This window comes from Nestor notabilis, unplaced genomic scaffold (genome assembly GCF_000696875.1).
Source record: "Nestor notabilis isolate BGI_N333 unplaced genomic scaffold, ASM69687v1 scaffold3578, whole genome shotgun sequence".
In the NCBI taxonomy this organism is placed as follows: Eukaryota; Metazoa; Chordata; class Aves; order Psittaciformes; family Psittacidae; genus Nestor; species Nestor notabilis.
In genome coordinates this window covers 93,329-112,967 of record NW_009940438.1, presented here as the reverse complement: position 1 = coordinate 112,967, position 19,639 = coordinate 93,329, and the positions used below count along the sequence as shown (strand labels likewise).

At 36.0% G+C, this 19,639-nt stretch overlaps 1 protein-coding gene across 1 annotated transcript in view; it reads right to left on the bottom strand.

Annotated features, from left to right (window-relative positions):
• Positions 1-19,639, bottom strand: part of LOC104410230 (CUB and sushi domain-containing protein 1-like) — a gene marked incomplete at both ends in the record, with an annotated part of 119,333 nt that overhangs the window by 6,690 nt on the left and 93,004 nt on the right. Inside the window, 2 exons of the mRNA XM_010020338.1 lie at positions 4,270-4,388; positions 13,403-13,507. Coding sequence (XP_010018640.1) covers positions 4,270-4,388; positions 13,403-13,507 — 224 coding nt within the window. The remainder of the gene's footprint in view (positions 1-4,269; positions 4,389-13,402; positions 13,508-19,639) is intronic.

The following is a 19,639-nucleotide window of genomic DNA, read 5'->3' as shown; positions in this document are numbered from 1 at the left end:
CCTCCTGGATTGTCTTATCTTTGTCTTTTCTTTTATCAACCAACTGCATTATAATTACTTTTTTGAAATTGTTAAATTCTATTTTCAAATACTTCTTATTTTTCTACTGGATAAATGTTTTAAACCACTCTTCCTTTGGTAACCTGAAAAGCTCTCTATGTTTTAGACTAAATTTAAGTCTGGTTACAAGACAGAAGCAGCTGACAATGTGCATTCATATGGTCAAACTGGTTCACTCCCTATTTCAATTCCAGGGTTCTCACTCCAGTTCATTTTCAGACTGCAATCTGGAGTGAATCAGCTATTGCTCTGAGTGAACAGTACAGGCACAGAGAGGAATTTGTTACCCATCTGCTTGCTACAGAGGGTATGGATGTGGACAATGCCAAGACAGTCATCCACAGTTACCAGCAGGCCTTGAACTCTCACATGGCCTCACAACATGACTCACTGCACAGATGCAACATCTGGGCAGACAGCTATAAAAGTACAAGAACCTCCTTATTAAGCTGTCATGTTTCATTTACTCTGCCTATTTTTAAGAAACATCACAAGAACAAGAAAAATGACATGGCTGTAACCTGTAAAGTCTATTCCTGCATACTCTAGGGTGGCTGCCCAGGACCAACTGCAAAATGCTCCCAGCTTTCCTTGCACTGATACAGTTCAAGCAGATAACAACTTAACATTAGCACAAACAAGTCTTTTTTTTAATCAACTCTGTCCTCTGAGGAGCTCAGGTTATGCGTTCTGCTGTTGGAATGGTAAAACTGAATAAACTGTCAGGAGTGAAAGACACCGATACAAAGATTGAGACATGGGACTGAGGGCAAGGTTTAGTTCCTGTTTCAATCATTTGGATATACAAACTTCGATATGCCATTTAACCTCTCGTTTATTTTTATCAAGTGTATTAAGAACCTAGTATTTAGTATGGTAGCACATTTTATTAATATAATATGAGAATTATTTAAATATTACTTGTCCATAGCAATCAAATTCTCATTTAAAAATAAAAATAATAGAAGAAGTAAACTGCAGTAAAGGCAAATCCACTTAATTAAATGACTTCCACATCATTCGGTATGTTTACAAATAAGAAACTACACATGCTACCTTGAATAAAGTTCATATGGAACTATATGGAGTTGTATGGAATAAACTACTTAAATTAAACATTTAGTTAAGCATATTTAGGCAATCAGCTTCCGAAAGACAAACTGAAACATTTCCAAAAATGGCCTGGAAGGGAAAAAAAATCAGCTTTCATTAAAACTATGAAAAATTAAATTAGTCCTTTTCTTATAAAAATACTACAAATTTATAACAATTCAATAAAAGACTTCTAAAAAGAAGCCTTTTTCTTTTAACGGAAAAAGGTTCATGCACTTATTGTATCGTCTTAGTTACTTGCAAAACAAATGAGATTTTGAATAATTTACTTAATGCAATATTCCCTGATTTATTTTATTCTCTCTTCCTAGTCTTCTATGATTGCATGTTCTGATATGAGTCAGGGGGAAGCCATAATTTAACTACCACAGTTAGGGAAAAAGTAAAATGGCCTATAAAAATCTTTTGAAAAATAAAATGAACTGATTCCTCTGGCTTCAAGCCTCTTCCCAACAAGAGCACACTCTGATTTCAGTCTTTTAAAGTCCCCTCCTGGCGGGAGACACTTAATCCTACAGCTAGCAATTACCTTTCTTATGCATCTCCAGGTAGTAGTTTGAGCTCTATGACTTTTCTGGTAAGTCTCAATTATAAACTAATCCACACCTGATTGTTATTGCTAGCTGTGAATATGTTCTCTGAAGACTGAGGGTAAATTCACAGCTAGACTGAAAAAGTTATGCTGATCTATACTTGTTGAAAAGCAAACATACTGTGCCTCACAGAACCTCATTTTCATTATTTCTTTTTTAATGTGGAGCCATTTTACTCGTCCTGTCTGAGTAACACACTATACATACATGTGTATGCACTTTCTTACAGCAGAGTTCATGTAGCATAGAAATCCTCATTAATGTTTTTAAAATATTCAAACTCTATTGAATTTGGATATTAAAGGGTTTTTGTTTTACATTTTAGACAAGATCATGAAAATTGCTTTTTTATGTCGAATTGCATGGTTAAGATTCAATTTGTGTATGTGTGGAAAGAGAGGTAAGAAATACAGTTAAGAAACAATATGCTATGAAATTTTAAGAAAATATTTCATTATAGAATCCCTGTAAGTATAAAAAGAAAAGTGCAGTTACTCATATTCAAGGACAACAGAAAAGACCTTTATATAGATAAAAGATGTTGTGCGGTTTGCCACAGTGATATACATGATGTATAGAAGTTAAGAATTAACATCGTTCATATGCAGTTATCTTCCTCACAAACACACAACTGTTTTATACTAATACTGTATTTATGAACTCACATTTCTGTGTGGGTTTTTTTTTTTCCTAAGTAAAAATAGATCCAGAACATTAAGTCAGCTTTTTTCTTCTGAATTCACCTCTAAAATGAAGTGTCTATCAGGAATACTCTCTGGCTTGTGATTATTATTGAACTGTGATACTTCACCTAGGCCAAAAGTATGCCAGCACTCCATTCTAACAAATTAATAGCACTGAGATCAAATTTCAGTTCACATACCTTTGTCTTGGCTATAGAAACATAGATGTATCAGTAGAATATGGCATTTCATCATATACTTAATTTAATGTTACTTTGAAATAGAAAAAGATTAATTGTTCATTAGCAGTCTTTAAATGAAGTTAGAATCTAATTGGGATTCAAGGTTTGATGACAGTGCTTTCAAAGGGACTGTGTAATAGAAGTATGATATCAAATATCTCATTTTCTTACCGACATGACTGCTACCTACAAAAGATACTATAAGGGAAAAGTGGAATAGGAAGAATAAAGTTAATAAAGTCCTAAGTATAGAGGTTTTAAACTAGTAGGTATTTTCAGAATAATATTAGATTTTTCCTTTGCTGGAAATAGAGAAATTTAAACAGTGTATCTAAGAACCATCAGCTGGCTTGTAAACAATCCTCGAACCATTAAATGACCAGTAAGTGCTGAGATGGGTAGAGTAGGCTTCATTGTGCAGGAGTATTGAATCTTTTTCCAATTAGTAGGATACTTGCATGACAGAATCTTTTCTGCTATAGATATGGGATGGTTCTGATAGAGGCTGTTAACATCCATGCTATTAAGGAGCATGGATTAGGTAAAAGACTTGACCCTGTATCCGTAATATATGACTGAAAAGGTAAGCATATTGCTGTTTACCTGGAGAGATTTTTCAAGTGCAGGTGTTTCCACAGCCAGCCTAGAGCTAAGATGTTCAGTCTGAATCCTGTCTGAATTTTAGGAGACTGGTAAGGAATACTGAGATCAAAGAATAAGCTTATACATGCTGAAGGAGCACTGAATTAATTGGCAGACATCAGATAAGGAGCCATGTCTTTCTCCTTCTCTGGAGCAGAAGTTGTGATGCTTTGCTTTCCCTGATACAGTGATATGCTTTTACATTGCCTTGTGTAGGACCTATTACCACCCAAAATTCTGAACTCTGGTGTTTTCAATGTATCACACTGGTGATGGAATATATATAAATAAAGTAGAGGAACAAATAAGGGAAGAAAAAAGTCTTCAAATCTTAGACATACACAGTGCTGTGACATTTACAAACAGCAGTTTGGTAACATGTCTACCATTGGAAACTAAACCAGTGTGAATAGTGAACATTCCCAATCTGTAAACTAATTTGGATTATTTCTTTCCTTAAAAGATTTTTAAGAGTAGATTTAGCATGAATAAAAATTGGTACTGAAACTAAATTCTACAATTTCTGAGCAGAATATGAAATCCAATGATGTAACTGTGGTTAAAATTTCACCTAGAGGAACCACTTTTAAAAATGGGGAAATCTCAGTACAGTTTCAATGAGCACAGTAGTACAATCTACTAGAGAATTTTTATAGAGAAAACATTTTAACCATGCTATTTCCTTGTCCGTTTTGAAGTTTTTTTACTGTTTGATGGCCTGTTAATCTAAGACAAGATCTGCCAGCAGAGGTTTACTGAGGGCCAGATATGCTACATGTTCATAGCTTTATAATGTGAGAGTACTCACATAGGCTCTACTTAAATCATCTCTATGGGCATACTACAGACTCTTTGTTAAAATGGGATTTGAGTGGGTCATTTTGTTGCGAGTATTCCACAGTGTATTAATCTAAGAAAAAAGAAAGAAAGAAATACCTGTAATGTATATCCTGGCTCACACTGAAATGACAAAACATCATTCACCATGTATCTATCTCCTGATTTGATCCCATTGCTAGGAATTACTGGTTCAGGACAGGCAGCAAGGCCCACAGCTAAGGAAAGTAAACACAAAAAGAAAATAGGTAAGTGGAGAACAGCTCTTCATTGGTATTTCCTGCTGTAACAAAATCTATCCACAGCATTTTTTATTTTTTTTTAACAGAACATTAATTAAAAATGTATTTCAAGAGGAAACTGAAATTTTGTTTAAAAGACAGAATGTTTCGGAACTGCCCTGCAGAATACAAATTGTGTGACTGAAATACAAAGATTATATACTGTGACTGTACTAATTACTATGTCATGTTGCTATCACACACTATGCCATTTTATTGTCTTCAACCAGTATGGTAATATGGTAATTCTAGAGAAAGATTCAATGATACCCTTTATGCATGTCTCTTTTCAAGAATAAATGAACAGAACTACTGAAGTTAGGTGGTAGAGCCTTTTGGAACAGTAGCTAAAGGCCAAGCGTATTTACTTACGTTTACACAACTTCATTGGCTGTAAAAAATTTCAGGCATGTGAAATTTAGTATTCTTAACCCAAAACTAAATCATTCCATAGGTTTGACAGGACAGTCTGCTCTTAAATATCTTTAACCCAGGTGTGAGCTAACAGATTAGTTTTACAACTCTCCAGGATTAACAATTTCAAATGTCTTTTTCTGAATTTGGCAACCTCAAGTATTAGCGTCTGCTTTTTTTTTTGAGCCTATATACCTTTTTTTTTCTTGACTGCTTACCTAAGGAGTTTGTTAGTACAACTGAAAATTAAATATTATCTCTGCTATCTAAGCTAAGACATTTGAGACACTGCAGATGAGAACAAATAATTCTGTGGTTTTAAGATTTTCTTTGCAAACAGCAGAATTTGCTGGTTTACAGTTTGAAAATAGAACCTCATTCCCCTTATAATATTAAAAACTTTACTTACAGTAAAAAATAAATTTCAAATGTATAATCTTAATTGTGAAGTCATTGATTAATTAAAGTTACGACTGAAACATAAATACGTAATTGCTGTATTTTAGTAAAATATGATGTATAGAAGTCAGAACATAATGGAAATTATTTTCACAATGTGTGAGAACAGGTCTTCAGAATTTAGTAGCACAAAATTCTGTAAAAATCAGACAAAAATGATACTTTCCTGAGTGTGACATTGTGTGTCCTTCAGTTCACTTGTATGAAAAAAACAACTGACTAAATGCTACAACTCTCGCTGTTGTCTTACGAAATCTAATCCTTTGGTGACAGTAAGTGCAACTTGACAAAGTGGTTAGTACAGAAATTACATGATATTTGGCTTTACTCTGATATCTGACATTTTGGACTCTGTTGTTCCAGATGGCTCATCATGAAACAACATCTGATATTATTCACTGAGACACCACAGTCTTCCTACAGAAGTACAATTTTATTTCAGATAATGCTGTTTTCGCATTTTGATACAGACAGGGTTTTAACTTTATGCCCTAAAACTGTTAATCACTCAAACATAACACCTTACAAATCTTAAATACACACATAAGAATTTTGAGTTTCTCACTTCCTCCATTCCCAGTCAGTTTTTTGCAGGTCAAGGCTTAGTTGAAGGAAATACTTTTTTCCTAATGAAGCACAAATAAGTTCTAAATACATTTATACTTTCACCTGAAATTGTCATTTCCAAACCATTTTTTTCTTTCCTGGAAATAGTTTCCACAATCCTGTACATTTTTTCCTGTGCTCTTGAGTCTTACCACATTTCACTTTTTTTGGGAATGAACAATAATAATGGCAAGTCATTCTAATGCTGAGTGATAGCTATCAAGGTATGAAATGCAGTCTTTCATAACAACAGATACAAGAGTTACTAAACTAAGTATTTTCTAATTATTCTAATTATAACAATTTTTAAATAAAAATTATTTAACAGTTGCAAGCTGTAGAATCTTCCTGAAGCAGGTCCTTTGTGTACTGGAATGTATCACTTAGGAAAATATCTAAATGTACTTTAGTGACTTTCAGCCATTTCTACCAAAGAATTTACAAATTTTGATGTTTTATTAATATCATCAACTTTCCAATAATTTTATGGTGACTTCAAGTGACCATTAGGCACTTCAGATGTTGTCTTTATGTGGAACGGTAATGTTGCAAATAGGCATGAGGATATCATCATTAAATTCAGTAGTTTTGGGGGTTTTGCAGTTTCCTAGTATCATTCTTTTGGTCAACTACTCTGTAATCTGCAATACGATAAATGTATCCATATCTGGAAAATCTTTTTGAGTATAGGTACTAAATAGCTGTGATTCGCATCCACACAAACTGCTTGTTTACTCCACCATTATGTGAAGGGTAGTATCTTATTTCAGTAATTCAAACTGTAGTATCTAGACTGTTTACTAATTTCAGAATCCAGTGTTCAGACACAACTTAAGCCTTATTTGTGTTCATGAATCAAGCCTTATTTCTGCATTTCCTTACCCTTATCTCTTTAACAGAAAAGAAGATACGCTTCAAACTCACCATTACTAAATAAATAAGCACTCAACAAGGACACTGTGACTAAATTGCCTATAGATAGCAATGTACTTGCTGAATTCTGTGAACATAAACCTGTGGTTCACCTCCTATCTTCAAGAAATTTGTATTTTGGTTGAACTCAGCATCCATGTGTGTTGAGAGTTACAGGCCTGCAGTCTTAGATCGGTATGAATAAAATTACTTTTGCAGATTTTTCTGAGACCCAAATACAGTTTTATAACAGTGATTGCATTGCAATATTAATAATGTGCTTGTAACATAGCTCTATCATTAGTTAAATAGCATACAGAATTTAAACAGACCGTGATCAAATGAAAATCTTCAAAGTAATTTTCTGTGCAACTATTAGATATGGTATTACACTATGTATTTTATCTTTCACAGATTCTAATAACTTCATAGAAACTTTCTGCTAGCTGCTTATCCTTTGTGAAATACTTTGTATGTACTACTGCTTTGGTCTGATGATGCAATTTATAATACAGAATATTGTATCAGAGTATCACAAAACACTGTGCAAAACCCACTCATAATTCACTTCTCTGACATACCTGACATTAAGAAGCAATATTATGTCCTGAAAAACAAAGATAAAGTTGGAAACAGAGTCAAATACTACTCTGAATCCTCAACTCCCATCATTACATAACTAGCCTAATTTAGCTAGATAACTAGTTTGGTTTAGAACTAGTCCAAAAATCTGAAGAATGCTTGAGAGAAAGCAAACAAACTGTTTTCTGGGGAAAAACTAGAGAACTGAAATATTCAGAGACTCTGAAATACATTAAACTAGATTGTATGTGGACAGTGAGTAATAAAGGGAAATAATGTTAAATGTCAAATCCGAGCAATCAAAAAAGGACAAGTATTGCTCAGTGCATGCTCTTCAGAGCTCAGCTTCTGCTATGCTGTACAACGAAGAACACATCAATGTCAAGAACAATAACCCTCTCCTTGACCTTCTTTCACTTACTGCCTGCTAAATACTTTCTTGGCTCTGCTGTGGCATAAGACAAATATGCCTCACTTACATAATTATATACATGCCTACAATTATCTCAAACTCTGTCCAAACATCACTGCCATTGCTGGCAGAAAGCAAATCCTTGCTGGCATATCTGACAATGTGAATGCCCATTAGTGTCCATTTCAGAAAGCTGCAAACTGAACAACACAAGAATTTCTTGACAGCTTGACCAAAAGTCATCAGGCTTTCTTTTTTGAATTCTTCCCTCCTGTCCCTATGTAGCTAACTGAACCACCTTGTTCTTTATCATAGCACAAACATCAAGCTAGAGTGAGTTGTTCCTTCCATTTCATTGGTGGTGTTTATCAAAAGCCCAGCTGTCCCCTCCAAAACTGCATGCTTCAGACACCAACCTAGAAAAGGCACTTATCTCAATGAATTACTGCAAAAGGGGTCAGATTCATGTCAACAGCTACTAAGTTGTATAGATATACTGACATGATCACGACCTGCTAAATTAAAAATGGCATATTTATGATTCATACCTGTTTTAACACAGGAAAAAAGATTCCTGCACTAAAGAGCCACATTAAAGACTGAATTCCACAAAAGATCTTAATCAGGAACTACCAAAACCCAGTACACTACTTAATATGTTTTCTTCTCTGCTAGTCTGATTTTTATATTTTAATTTATTGGAGACCTTTATGATAGAGAAGTACTACAAAATACAGTCCTTGCTCTCTAGTCTCCTTACCAGTGAATCCTTTATTTCAGCTCCTGAGAACCTTTAGCACTTCGAAACATGCAACAGAGAAGCTTCAGAAAATGAGACAAGAATTAAAAGTGTAAGGCCATCTCTTCACTATTCCACAAGTAACACTTTTACCTACTGGGTGTTTGTATAGGAAGGGGTTTAGTGGGTTTCGTTCTAACAATTTATCATTCTTGTTAATCAAGGAGCAATGACTACACAGTAACTTTCACTACACTTCCTGTTCATGTAATGTTTCCTATTCATCGTCAAAAGATTTAAAACAAAGCTCATTTACTTATATAATCTGAACTTAATTTTAAATCTTCCAGGACTAAGCACTAAGCCTGGTTCCCAAAAAGAAAAAATAAAAAAATAAAGGCAATATAATGTGGTATGTTATAAAAGGATTTTCACAATTTCCACCTTACGACAACTATTACAGCTTTCTCAATTTCAAAGATAGATACCTTTTTCTCTTTCCAAAATACTTACACCTAAAACCATATTAAAGGATCCAGTGTCCTCTGCTACACATATATAATTTCATTTAATGCTAACTGGGAACTATATACATGCAGCACGAGAAAAAACTGTAAGGCTGTATACCATGAGGGAATTACATAGTACTTTGGTTTATTGTTCTGGAAAATAAAATTAAGCCATGATCTCTGTGGATTTCCCTGAAATCTAATGAAAAATCAGAACAATTGTGAATTTTTATTGTTAGTTTTGACTGACAGCAAATGATTGCTCAAGAAAACAGCTTCATAAACAAAGCCATTCCCCTTCCACAAAAAAGCAGGAACTATACAGAAGGACATATGGATTCATAAAACCATTACTCAAATACTAAAATAAGCATAGCTATAAATGAAAGACTCAAATATAAATATAATTAAATTTTAATCGGGGTCACAGAAGACCCAACAATTTTCTATAGCAAAGTAATTTTAAAGAAGAAGAAAACGACCTAGTTGGAAATGAAATAAAAAGCGTGCCCATCTATTTTAGTTCTCTAAGGACTAGCTTTTTTTTTTTGTTTGTTTGGTTTTTTGAGTCTTTCTTCTCTATGAACTTTCTGTCTACCCATAAGTAAAACAACTTTAAATACCTAATCTTCTGCATCTATATTGCTGCAGTGCTATGCTGGAGATTTTTAAAATACATGAATACATAATTCTGGTTTGCTTTCATGATTATATTGTCATTTATTTCTTTTCTTCTACAAAACTAAGGGACAGTTTTTCCAGCTCATATTAACTGGCATAATTCTGTTGGGTTTTTCTTACAGGATTGCTCAGTAATTTTGTGCTCTCTCTTCCTCTCTCTAATCTACTGGGTTCCCTGAGCTTGTTTTCTGATCAGGAAATCATAGAATCACAGAATTATAGAATAGTTAGGGTTGGAAAGGACCTTAAGATCATCTAGTTCCAAACCCCTGCCATGGGCAGAGACACCTCCAACTAGACTAGATTGCTCAAGACTCCATCCAGCCTGGCCTTGAACACTGCCATGGATGGAGCATTCACAACTTCCTTGGGCAGCCTGTTCAGTGCCTCAACACTTTCACAATAAAAAATTTCTTTCTTATTGCTAACCTGAATCTCCCGTTTAAGTTTGAACCCATTGCCCCTTGTTTTGTCACTACAGTCCCTGACGAAGAGTCCCTCTCCAGCATCCTTACAGGCCCCCTTCAGATACTGACAGGCTGCTACGAGGTCACAATGCATCATTCCCTTCTCCAGGCTGAACAGTCCCAACTCTCTCAGCCTGTCTTCATATGGGAGGTGCTCTAGCCCCCTTAAATGAAATGGACGTTATATAAGTCTTCCTGGACATCTGTCATTCACCTTTGAAATACTATTTTTAACATAAGCCACTGAATTTTTTTCTGTTGAGACTACATAAAAGTGCTACAATAAACAACAGAATGGATGAATGGGGTAAAAGACCTTTCTTACTGCAGGGTCCAGAATGCTGACACAAATCCTGCTACAGCTACTTAATTTGTCTTCTTAAACAGAACAGCCTTAAAAGTAGATATTGATTAGCCCCACTATGACTACCCAGGCATTCATACAGAACTGAGGCCTCTTTTACTATAGTTGAATGTTACAGCTGCAAAACATTTTATTTAGGAAGACTTTTTCCTTTGCTTTTATCAAAAGTATCTGATGTTCTAACACAGCATTTAATGTTGAATGTTTTTTCACCAGACATTTTTGTGTTTGCTTCAGAAAGTCAACCCCTCAAGAAAAGGACATTTTTATTCCAAATTTTAGATTGACTTCTAAACCAAAGGTATTTATTTTTCCGATGCTGCTTCAAACAGTAGGTGACCAAATGATCACAGGCTTCAGAATTCATAATTGAACACTAGCAATATTTGCACTGTTACACAGAAAAGTATTTCCTTCTCAGCTTCTTACTTGATCTGAAAAGGTGACTGCTCAATATAAACCAGTAAATTCTTGCTGTGGGCATTTGCTTGGCTTCTGTATTCAGAGACACATACAGATGTACTGTACTCCTGCTAGTCCTGCAGAGACCATATAGCCACATAATAAAGGAAATTATTCTTTCCTGCTAGACTATCAACAGAATAGTTAACTAAGCTCTGAATGTTCAGTGTTGCTACCTTGACCTGTACTGAGTTGCACTTCTAAGAAAATCTGGCCTTGAAATATTGGCACCACTGAAGTCAATAGATGCTTTAACAGAGCACAGCTGTGGGACTGGCAATTAAGATACAAAGAAAAGTATAACTCCAAGTGACTTTGCATGCTCCCAAACACTTTTTACTTGTTAACAGAACACTTTTTTTTCCTTTTCAGGAGTCACAGGGATAATAAAACTAATACAGTAAAAGATAAAAACTGAACTTCAAAATGCTTATTGTACAGCAGCTTGCTAGAATAAATCTGTACTTCTTTATACTTCATATGGAATTATACTTTCACAGCAGGTTCAGGGGAAAGGAAAACAGGCGGACTCTTTGTGGGGGAGGGCTCTCCAGACAAAAAAAATCCAACCAAACAAAACCAACCAAACTTAAAAAACTTTGTCAAAATAGTAGATTCTAAAAGGATTCCTGCAACAGTAATAGTTATATTTTCATTCTACATCACCATTAGAGTGCCTGTATTAAAAATATCTACAACATAGTAATGAAAATGCTTCAAATAAGCAGGAAACTAAATTAAAACATAAGACTACCATGTCAATTATGTCTAATTTAAAATATTTATTATGAGATGAAAATTGAGTCTTTCAAAATTCTGCACATATTTATATTTTATTTCTAATTTTTAATCTAAATCCTAAAAAGAGCTTATTAGGATCATTCATGTCTTTATTTACTTCTTTGTAATTCTTAAAAAAGATGAATAACAACAATAACAGTTTTAGACATTAATATTGGAATACATGTAATATGAAAGCAAACAAATTTTTCGATAAAATTCTTGAGTGCTCTTTGTAAGGAAATAGAGTATGCTCATATTAAAAAACAAAGAGGATTTACTTTGTGGCCTTCATCAAAGCATTCATCAGACTGTTAACCCATCATCACACAATTTTTTTAGACTAGAATATTCTTAGCAATACCTACTTCCAGTTAAAAGCAATTCCTTGCAAGCGCATGTGCTGAATTTACTATTATTCCATAGTATTTAAAGTTTTGAGAGAAGTAAGAATACAAATGTGCTTGTTTGAATTATAATAATTATGTGATGTAATCTATTGATGTTTATAACACCAAACAACTGTATTTTAGCACCAAGCTGCTCACAAAACGTATTAAAAGTTGATATATAGCAGAATTAGCCATTAAACTTCTCTAGGTTATTCTGCTCATACCACCAGTGATTTACCAAGAGAACTGTCATGCTTTCTGTAGCTCTGGGATTATAATGGTGGTGCTTTTTTTTTTATTCAATTACAGCAATTTGTTGAGGTAAAATCATAGAATCATAGAATCATAGAATAGTTAGGGTTGGAAAGGACCTTAAGATCAGCTAGTTCCAACCCCCTGCCATAAACAGGGACACCACACACTAAACTATGTCACCCAAGGCTCTGTCCAGCCCAGCCCTGAATACCTCCAGGGTTGGAGCATTCACAGCTTCCTTGGGCAACCTATTCCAGTGCCTTACCACCTTCACTGTGAAGAACTTCTTCCTTATATCTAACCTAAAGTTCCCCTGTTTAAGTTTAAAGCCATTACCCCTTGTCCTACCACTAGAGTCCCTAATGAAGAGTCCCTCCCCAGCATCTTTGTAGGCCCCCTTCAGATATTGGAAGGCTGCTATGAGGTCTCCATGCAGCCTTCTCTTTTCCAGGCCGAACAGTCCCAACTTTCTCCGAAGGCAAGGGAAGAACATCAAGGAATAAATATATGCACATACAAATAAGAAAAGAACATGCTATCTGTTCTGGTTTTATCTATTTCCAAGTAGTGAAACTAATTCTTACTTTGTTACCTAAATTTCAGAACTAAGTTGAAATAAATTGAACACCCTCCTCCCCACAATTAAACCTCACATTTTTAAAATGATGTTCTGAATTGCCAGGTTGATTTGTAATATACTACTAATTTGGGAATGCTGTTTTTTCAGCAATTTCAAATGTCATTTAATTTAAAATTTCAGTTGAATGCATATGACATATATCAAGTTCATGTGGAGTAGACTTTGGTAGTCAGGGAATAACAAAGAAAACAAAACCAAAAGAACAATATAAAGTCTCTGTATCCTTTTGCATATGCAGGAAAAACCTGAGAAAGTTTCAAAAGAGAAGCAGTCTTACTTTTGTATTCCAGGTGAAAACCAGCTGCTGCCACACTAATGTCAGAGTGAAAATGCAGGTAAAGTTGATTGGAGGTACTATTTAACAATGCTGGCACAGTTGTACCTGGAGAAAGAAAAGTTACGGAATAAACTGTAGCATACTGATATATCAGAGTTTTATACTGAAAAGACATAACCAGGACTGAATCAGACAGGTTCATTTTCTTCTCATTATGTGCACAGAAATCTCAAATATTCTGTCTTGTTTTCTCCTGAAGCTGCAAGAAAATTCTGATTACCAGTCATGATACTAAGAGGCTACGTAAGTACAATCAAACAAGATCCCATCATGTTCAGATGAAACTTATTGACTTGGACAGCAAAAATACGCATAAACAGGTAAGTAAAGGATTGATTATGGAACAAGTTCAACTGTATTTGACTTTTTTCCACGTGTAAAAAACTGCAGTACAGATCAGTCCAGAGTTTTTATCTGTGTCTGCTCCACTCCTTCTTCCCACAGTAATATTTCAACCACTTATCTTAATTCTGAGGGTATGACGGGAAAGAAGCAGGTGCAACACATTTAAAAAAAAAAAACAACAAAATACACTCTAGCCTTATTCAGTTCAAATAACTATAATAAAATTTTGTGCCACTGACTTCTGTCACTATAATAAAAAACTATAATAAAATTGTGTGCCACACAACAAGCTTATCACTAACCCTGGACACATTCTTTGCCACTAGCATTGCTAAGTCTGAAACAACATTTTCTGTTACCACACAACTACGACAAAACATCCCACAGTCTAAAGCTGGAACTTCTACTGAGGCTAAAAATTACATCATTTTCTATGATTACCCTCAAAGACAGTATCAAGTAGCTAATGAATTTCAACAGTGACTGCATAAGAAATATTTTCATTTCCAGTGGGGCATTTGCTGTTTCTATAGTAACTGTGAGCAGCCTAGGTATAAGCTTGAAACTTGGACATAAAAAGAAATGCTGGAAAGAATTATCCTCCTAAGCCTACAGTCTAAACTAGGAAATGGTATAAATACTTTTAAATCTAAAACTATATTAAGCAAAATCTTGATATAAATGGTAAGGAGCTAAATGATGACAAATTGGCCTTTAAGGAAGATTTTACTGTCTGGTAAGGAAGCTCCAAGGATGGAAATTCACAGACAGTCGTACACAGCATTCACATCACACAATACTCACCATGGGATAAAGTAAATAGTGAAACATCTTCCTGGAGGGAGGACTTTTCACAGTATCCATACAGAATTTGAAATACATTTAAGGATGTTTAAGGTGTCTGTTCTGTAAGAATGAGGATGATGTCTCAGAATTATACTTTTCATTGAACAAAATTGCTCTTCTGGCAGTTCTGTTCCTTTGTAGGACCTACTAACGTTTAACATCACACTTTTACCTCCTTAGAAGGTGATATTCAATAAGATGAGAAATTATATCTTATTGTACTGTGAGAAATTAATGAGGATAAGAGTTTTTAATTCTCATAATTGCCACATTCGATGGCACAGTTTAGGCCAGCAACCTGTCACAAATGGGGTCCCCCCAAGCACTGATACAGGTCCCCCCAAATGTTTCAACATCTTCGTAAATGATCTGGATGTTGGGATTGAAAGCACCCTCACCACGTTTGCTGATGACATGTGAGGTTGACACGTCAGCTATTTTACAGACAGACCTGGAGAGGCTGAAAGACTGGGCTAGCTAGAAGGGTATGAAGTTTAACAAAGACAAGTGAAAACTCCTGTACCTGAGTTGAAATATCCAAAGAGCCTTGTACAGGCTAGGATCTATGTGGGTGTGGAGCAGCCTTGCAGAAAAAGACCTGGGAATCTCAGTGGACAACAAGCTCAGTATAAGTCAGCAGTGCACTGCTGCAGCAGTGAAGGCAAACAGGTTCCTGGGCTGTATCCAGAGGGGCATTACTAGCAGAGGTAGGTATGTGATCATGCCACTCAGTGCTTGCCAGGCTGCATCTGCAGTACTGTGGCCAGTTCTGGTCCTCACAATTCAAGAAAGACACGTACAGACAGAGAGGGTTCAAAGCAGAGCCATGAAGATGATCATAAGGCTGGAGGACCTGTCCTATTTGGACAGGCTGAAGGAGTTACATCTCTTCTCCCTGGATAAGAGAAGGCTGAGAGGGGGACTTCATCATAGTATTCCAGTACTTAAAGGGCAACTACGAAGAGCACATGGAAAAGACGAGGGTAACAGGTCCAAGATCTACTGGGAGAGATTTCATCTCAACCTTAGAAAGGTATTTTTTTACAGTGAGAGCAATCAGTCACTGAAACAATCTCCCCACAGAGGTAGTAAGTTGGTATCACTGGAGATTTTCAAGATGCAACTAGACAGTGCTGGACAACCTCATCTAGGATCTGCTTCTCACAGGAACCATAAAATAGTTTGGCTTGGAAGGGACCTTCAAAGGTCATCTAGTCCAGCACTCCTTGCAATGAGCAGGGGCATCTCCAACTAGATCAGGCTGCCCAGAACCACATCCAGCCTCGCCTTAGATATCTTTAGGGATAGTCCATCTACCACCTCTCTGAGCAACCTGTGCCAGTATTTTACCACCCTTATTGTAAAGAACTTTTTCCTCACATCATACCTGAATCTCCCTCTTTTAGTTTAAAACCATTACACCTTCTCCTGTCGCAACAGGCTCTGCTAAAAAGTGTTTCCCTGTCTTTCTCATAGGTCCCTTTTAAGAACTGAAAAGCTGCAAAAAGTTGGATGAAATAATCTTTCAAGGTCCCTTCCAACCTGCCCTGTTCTATGATTCTGTGACCTAACTGAAATTTTCTTGATCGTTTGCCAACATCTGCTTCTTCTGGGATTGGGTATATGAAACATGGAAGGTAAATTTTAGTTTGCTGACCAGATGTAGTGGCTACACTACCCTAGTTGTTCTGGATTTCCTTTACTGTCAACAGAGAGAAACAGTACTTAAAGGGCAGATGCAGATTTTATGACTAATAGCTTAGCTGTAGGTATCTCCATGGTAGACGTCTAACACTCACATAGATGGATACCGTATTAGGATTCCAGAGTCTGATTGATTTCTTCACCCTAATCAATCTGTAATCTGGAAAACAGGGAACTCTCCTAGAAAGCAGTAAAGTGCGTGTTTGCCTCCCTAAAGGCTTACAAGGGAATGAGGACAAGTTTTCTACTTAATATTTAGTAACGACAGTATTGTAGAAAATTATGTTCTCTATCCCTTTCAAGCATTAGCAGTGACAACCAAGAGCAATGTATCTTATTCCAGAGCAGAACACCACACTGCATGTATGAAAAGGTAATTTCTAGGAGATTAATGGTCATTTTAGGCCTTTCTTGGGTTAGCACATATGTAGAGCATGGATAAGATTCTTAACTAGTTTCTTTCTAAATTTAAATACCATCATAAAAGTAGATTCTCTAGATGCCAACTTCAATGACTACTGTATTTATATACTCTCTCTGTGTATGTCTCTACTCACATACAGGCATATTTAAGTACATATACATATGTAAAAGAATGTCAGGTATTATCTGCATTCCCAATTTTAAATGGAGCTGTAGGTATAAATAGTCCCTTTCAGTCTGAATGTACCACAGTCAAATGAAGCACCAGGTCCAAACTAGAAATTTTAAAATACTGCTCATTTTTCGTTCGTTTCCACTTTTCTGTTCATTTCTGTGTATTACGCAAAATTACGTCTGACCTAAGTTCAGACTTAATCCTCCCAAGAAAAAACAACGTGTTTGTCAAGAATATCCTTGCACTCAGCTACTATTTCTATAACCTCTACTAAGGAGTCCAGGGCAGACTTCACTTTGGCATACTGATGAAAGCCTTTCTGTCCTTTCATCCAAGGAATTTTCACTCTCTACATAATTCCATTCTGTGTCACAATTGGCAGCACAGCATATTTACAAATACTCATGGGATGCCTGACAGTTATCCAAATTTTACAAGTCTTTTTGCGTTTCTGGCTTAGTGGACAGGCTTCATGTAAGAACTGCCATTACTAAGCTATAAGAACAAAGTCTCTCTAAATTCACTTGACAATTTTGTAGTCTGAAAATGAATTCAGGCTTTAGAAGAAAAAAAATATCCTTGGAAAGAAGATGCCTATATTGGATTGAGGAAGAGGAAAATAAGCGATTACAGCTGTTAAGGACAAGCATGAAGATCAGACATGTGGTAAACTTAACAGGCAGATAACCTGATTATCATTTAACAAAACTGTTTTTGTCTTTAACATCATATTTTTGAATAAATTCGCTTCCTTCTGGAAAGCAGAATGGCTACCAAAAAACAGGGAACTTAAATCACTTTTCCAAATGAAAAATGAAGTACAGTACTTCTGCAGGAGAAAAATAAATTCTAGTTTTCTAGTTATGGCTTTTTTTCTTTTTTTTTTTTATTTTTTTCCTCCTGAATATAGTAAATTTATAAAAACTGTGACCTTCCCAACTGACAGAATTAAGAGTTGATCTTGATCTGTGCAAATAGCCTTTAACTTTATTAAAATATTCCAGGTACAACATTATTATTATGTAAACTTGGAAACATGTCTACTCATTGTAAAATGATCAGTAATAGTATGAAAAGAATTAACTCTCATTAATGATCCTGTTTCATTCAAGCATTTGGTAAGGCAACTTAACATCATTCATTAATCAAAAATCTGCTATACCTAAGATATGCTCTGGAAATGGTACAGCAACTATTGTAAAAGGCTGAGGAATTATTTTGATAGCTGTCTTTCAAAGGCAATGTTATTTTCATTTCCCCATGAGCCACAAGCACTACTTTGATGAACCAGTAATATTGAAAGCAAAAATAATGTATAGATTTCCAATTACTGTGAATGTCTCTCGACACTGTCTATTGTCATCTGGAAAACTGTGTCTTGAAAAGAATCGGTTTGCCCACCAACAGGCTTCTCCCGTCAATATCAGGCACAGGAAAATAACTGGTTCACTTTTCCATCGCATGCCACAAGAGCACTCTTGGAGGAAATCCCTCTTGGCATTCAACACATCAGTTCTATCCACAGAAGCTTCTTTCCAAGATGGTTGTACAAAAATCATGTATTCCACCACCAGGAAGACAGCAACACACACTATCTTTATGTCTGTTAACACATGGTCTCAGGATTTTATTTTTTTTTTTAGCTTTATTTATGAAGCCCCTATCACTTTCCCCTAAAATAGCATCCTCACACCAGAAATATTACTATAGCATAAAAAGAAGAAAAATGCCCTGATGTTTCTGCCATTCACTGATAAAAGATGACCCACAGGATTAATCCGAAAAGGAGAAGCCCAGACTGCTCTAGCAGACAGTCCTTACTGTCCTGCCCAGCTCCCTGGGGCCTGCTCCCACCCCGCCAACGGGCCAGGACCTCATTTTAGCCCCTGAGGCCATCAGCCCCTCCCCCAGCAACACTGCAGCGGAGACAGTCTCCAGATCCCCACAGCTTGCCCTGCCTGGCCACGGGGCCTGCCGAGACAGGCCCACCCATGGGCTCAGCCTCTGCCTCTTCCAGTCCCCAGAGAGATGTCAAATCCCAGGACTGGGACTACCCTGGTGCCCTCCAGCTGCCCTGCTCTGGCTGAGGTGGTGGGATGGGCCCTGGCTACCAGGGCCTGCCCTGCTATCACAGGGACCCCCCGTTGCTCCTGGCACCCCAAACCCAGGGAGCTGCTGGCCCCCGCTGTGCTCTGACACAGGGAAATGGTATAGTTATCTCTCTTTGTGAAGTCTTCCTTAAGAAACAGACTCCAGTGAATTCACCTTCCCAAATCAACTCTGTGACACAGTTTAGCAGCACAAACTTATTAAAGTTATTAGTAATTACTTTTACATCTGTGATTCTTGAATGCATATTTAGAAGACATGAATTCACAGAAAGTGAATCAGAAGACAATGGTATTACATAAGATACAGAAAGACAGAAATGATACCTTCTAAATTTTACCACTTATGAAATTATGCCTGGAATTCAGTTTCAATGTCACATTACTGTTTCAGTTTTGAGAACAACAGATTTCACGTCATGTTTAAATATTCTTCATTAGGTCATTCCTATACACAAAATAATTCTTCATTTTATGTCTGACACTCATTACACAAAACAGATAAATCCACAGTGTAGCTGTACTACTCTATATCTTCAATGAAATATATTAACACAAAAAACTTTTTCAGTTTCC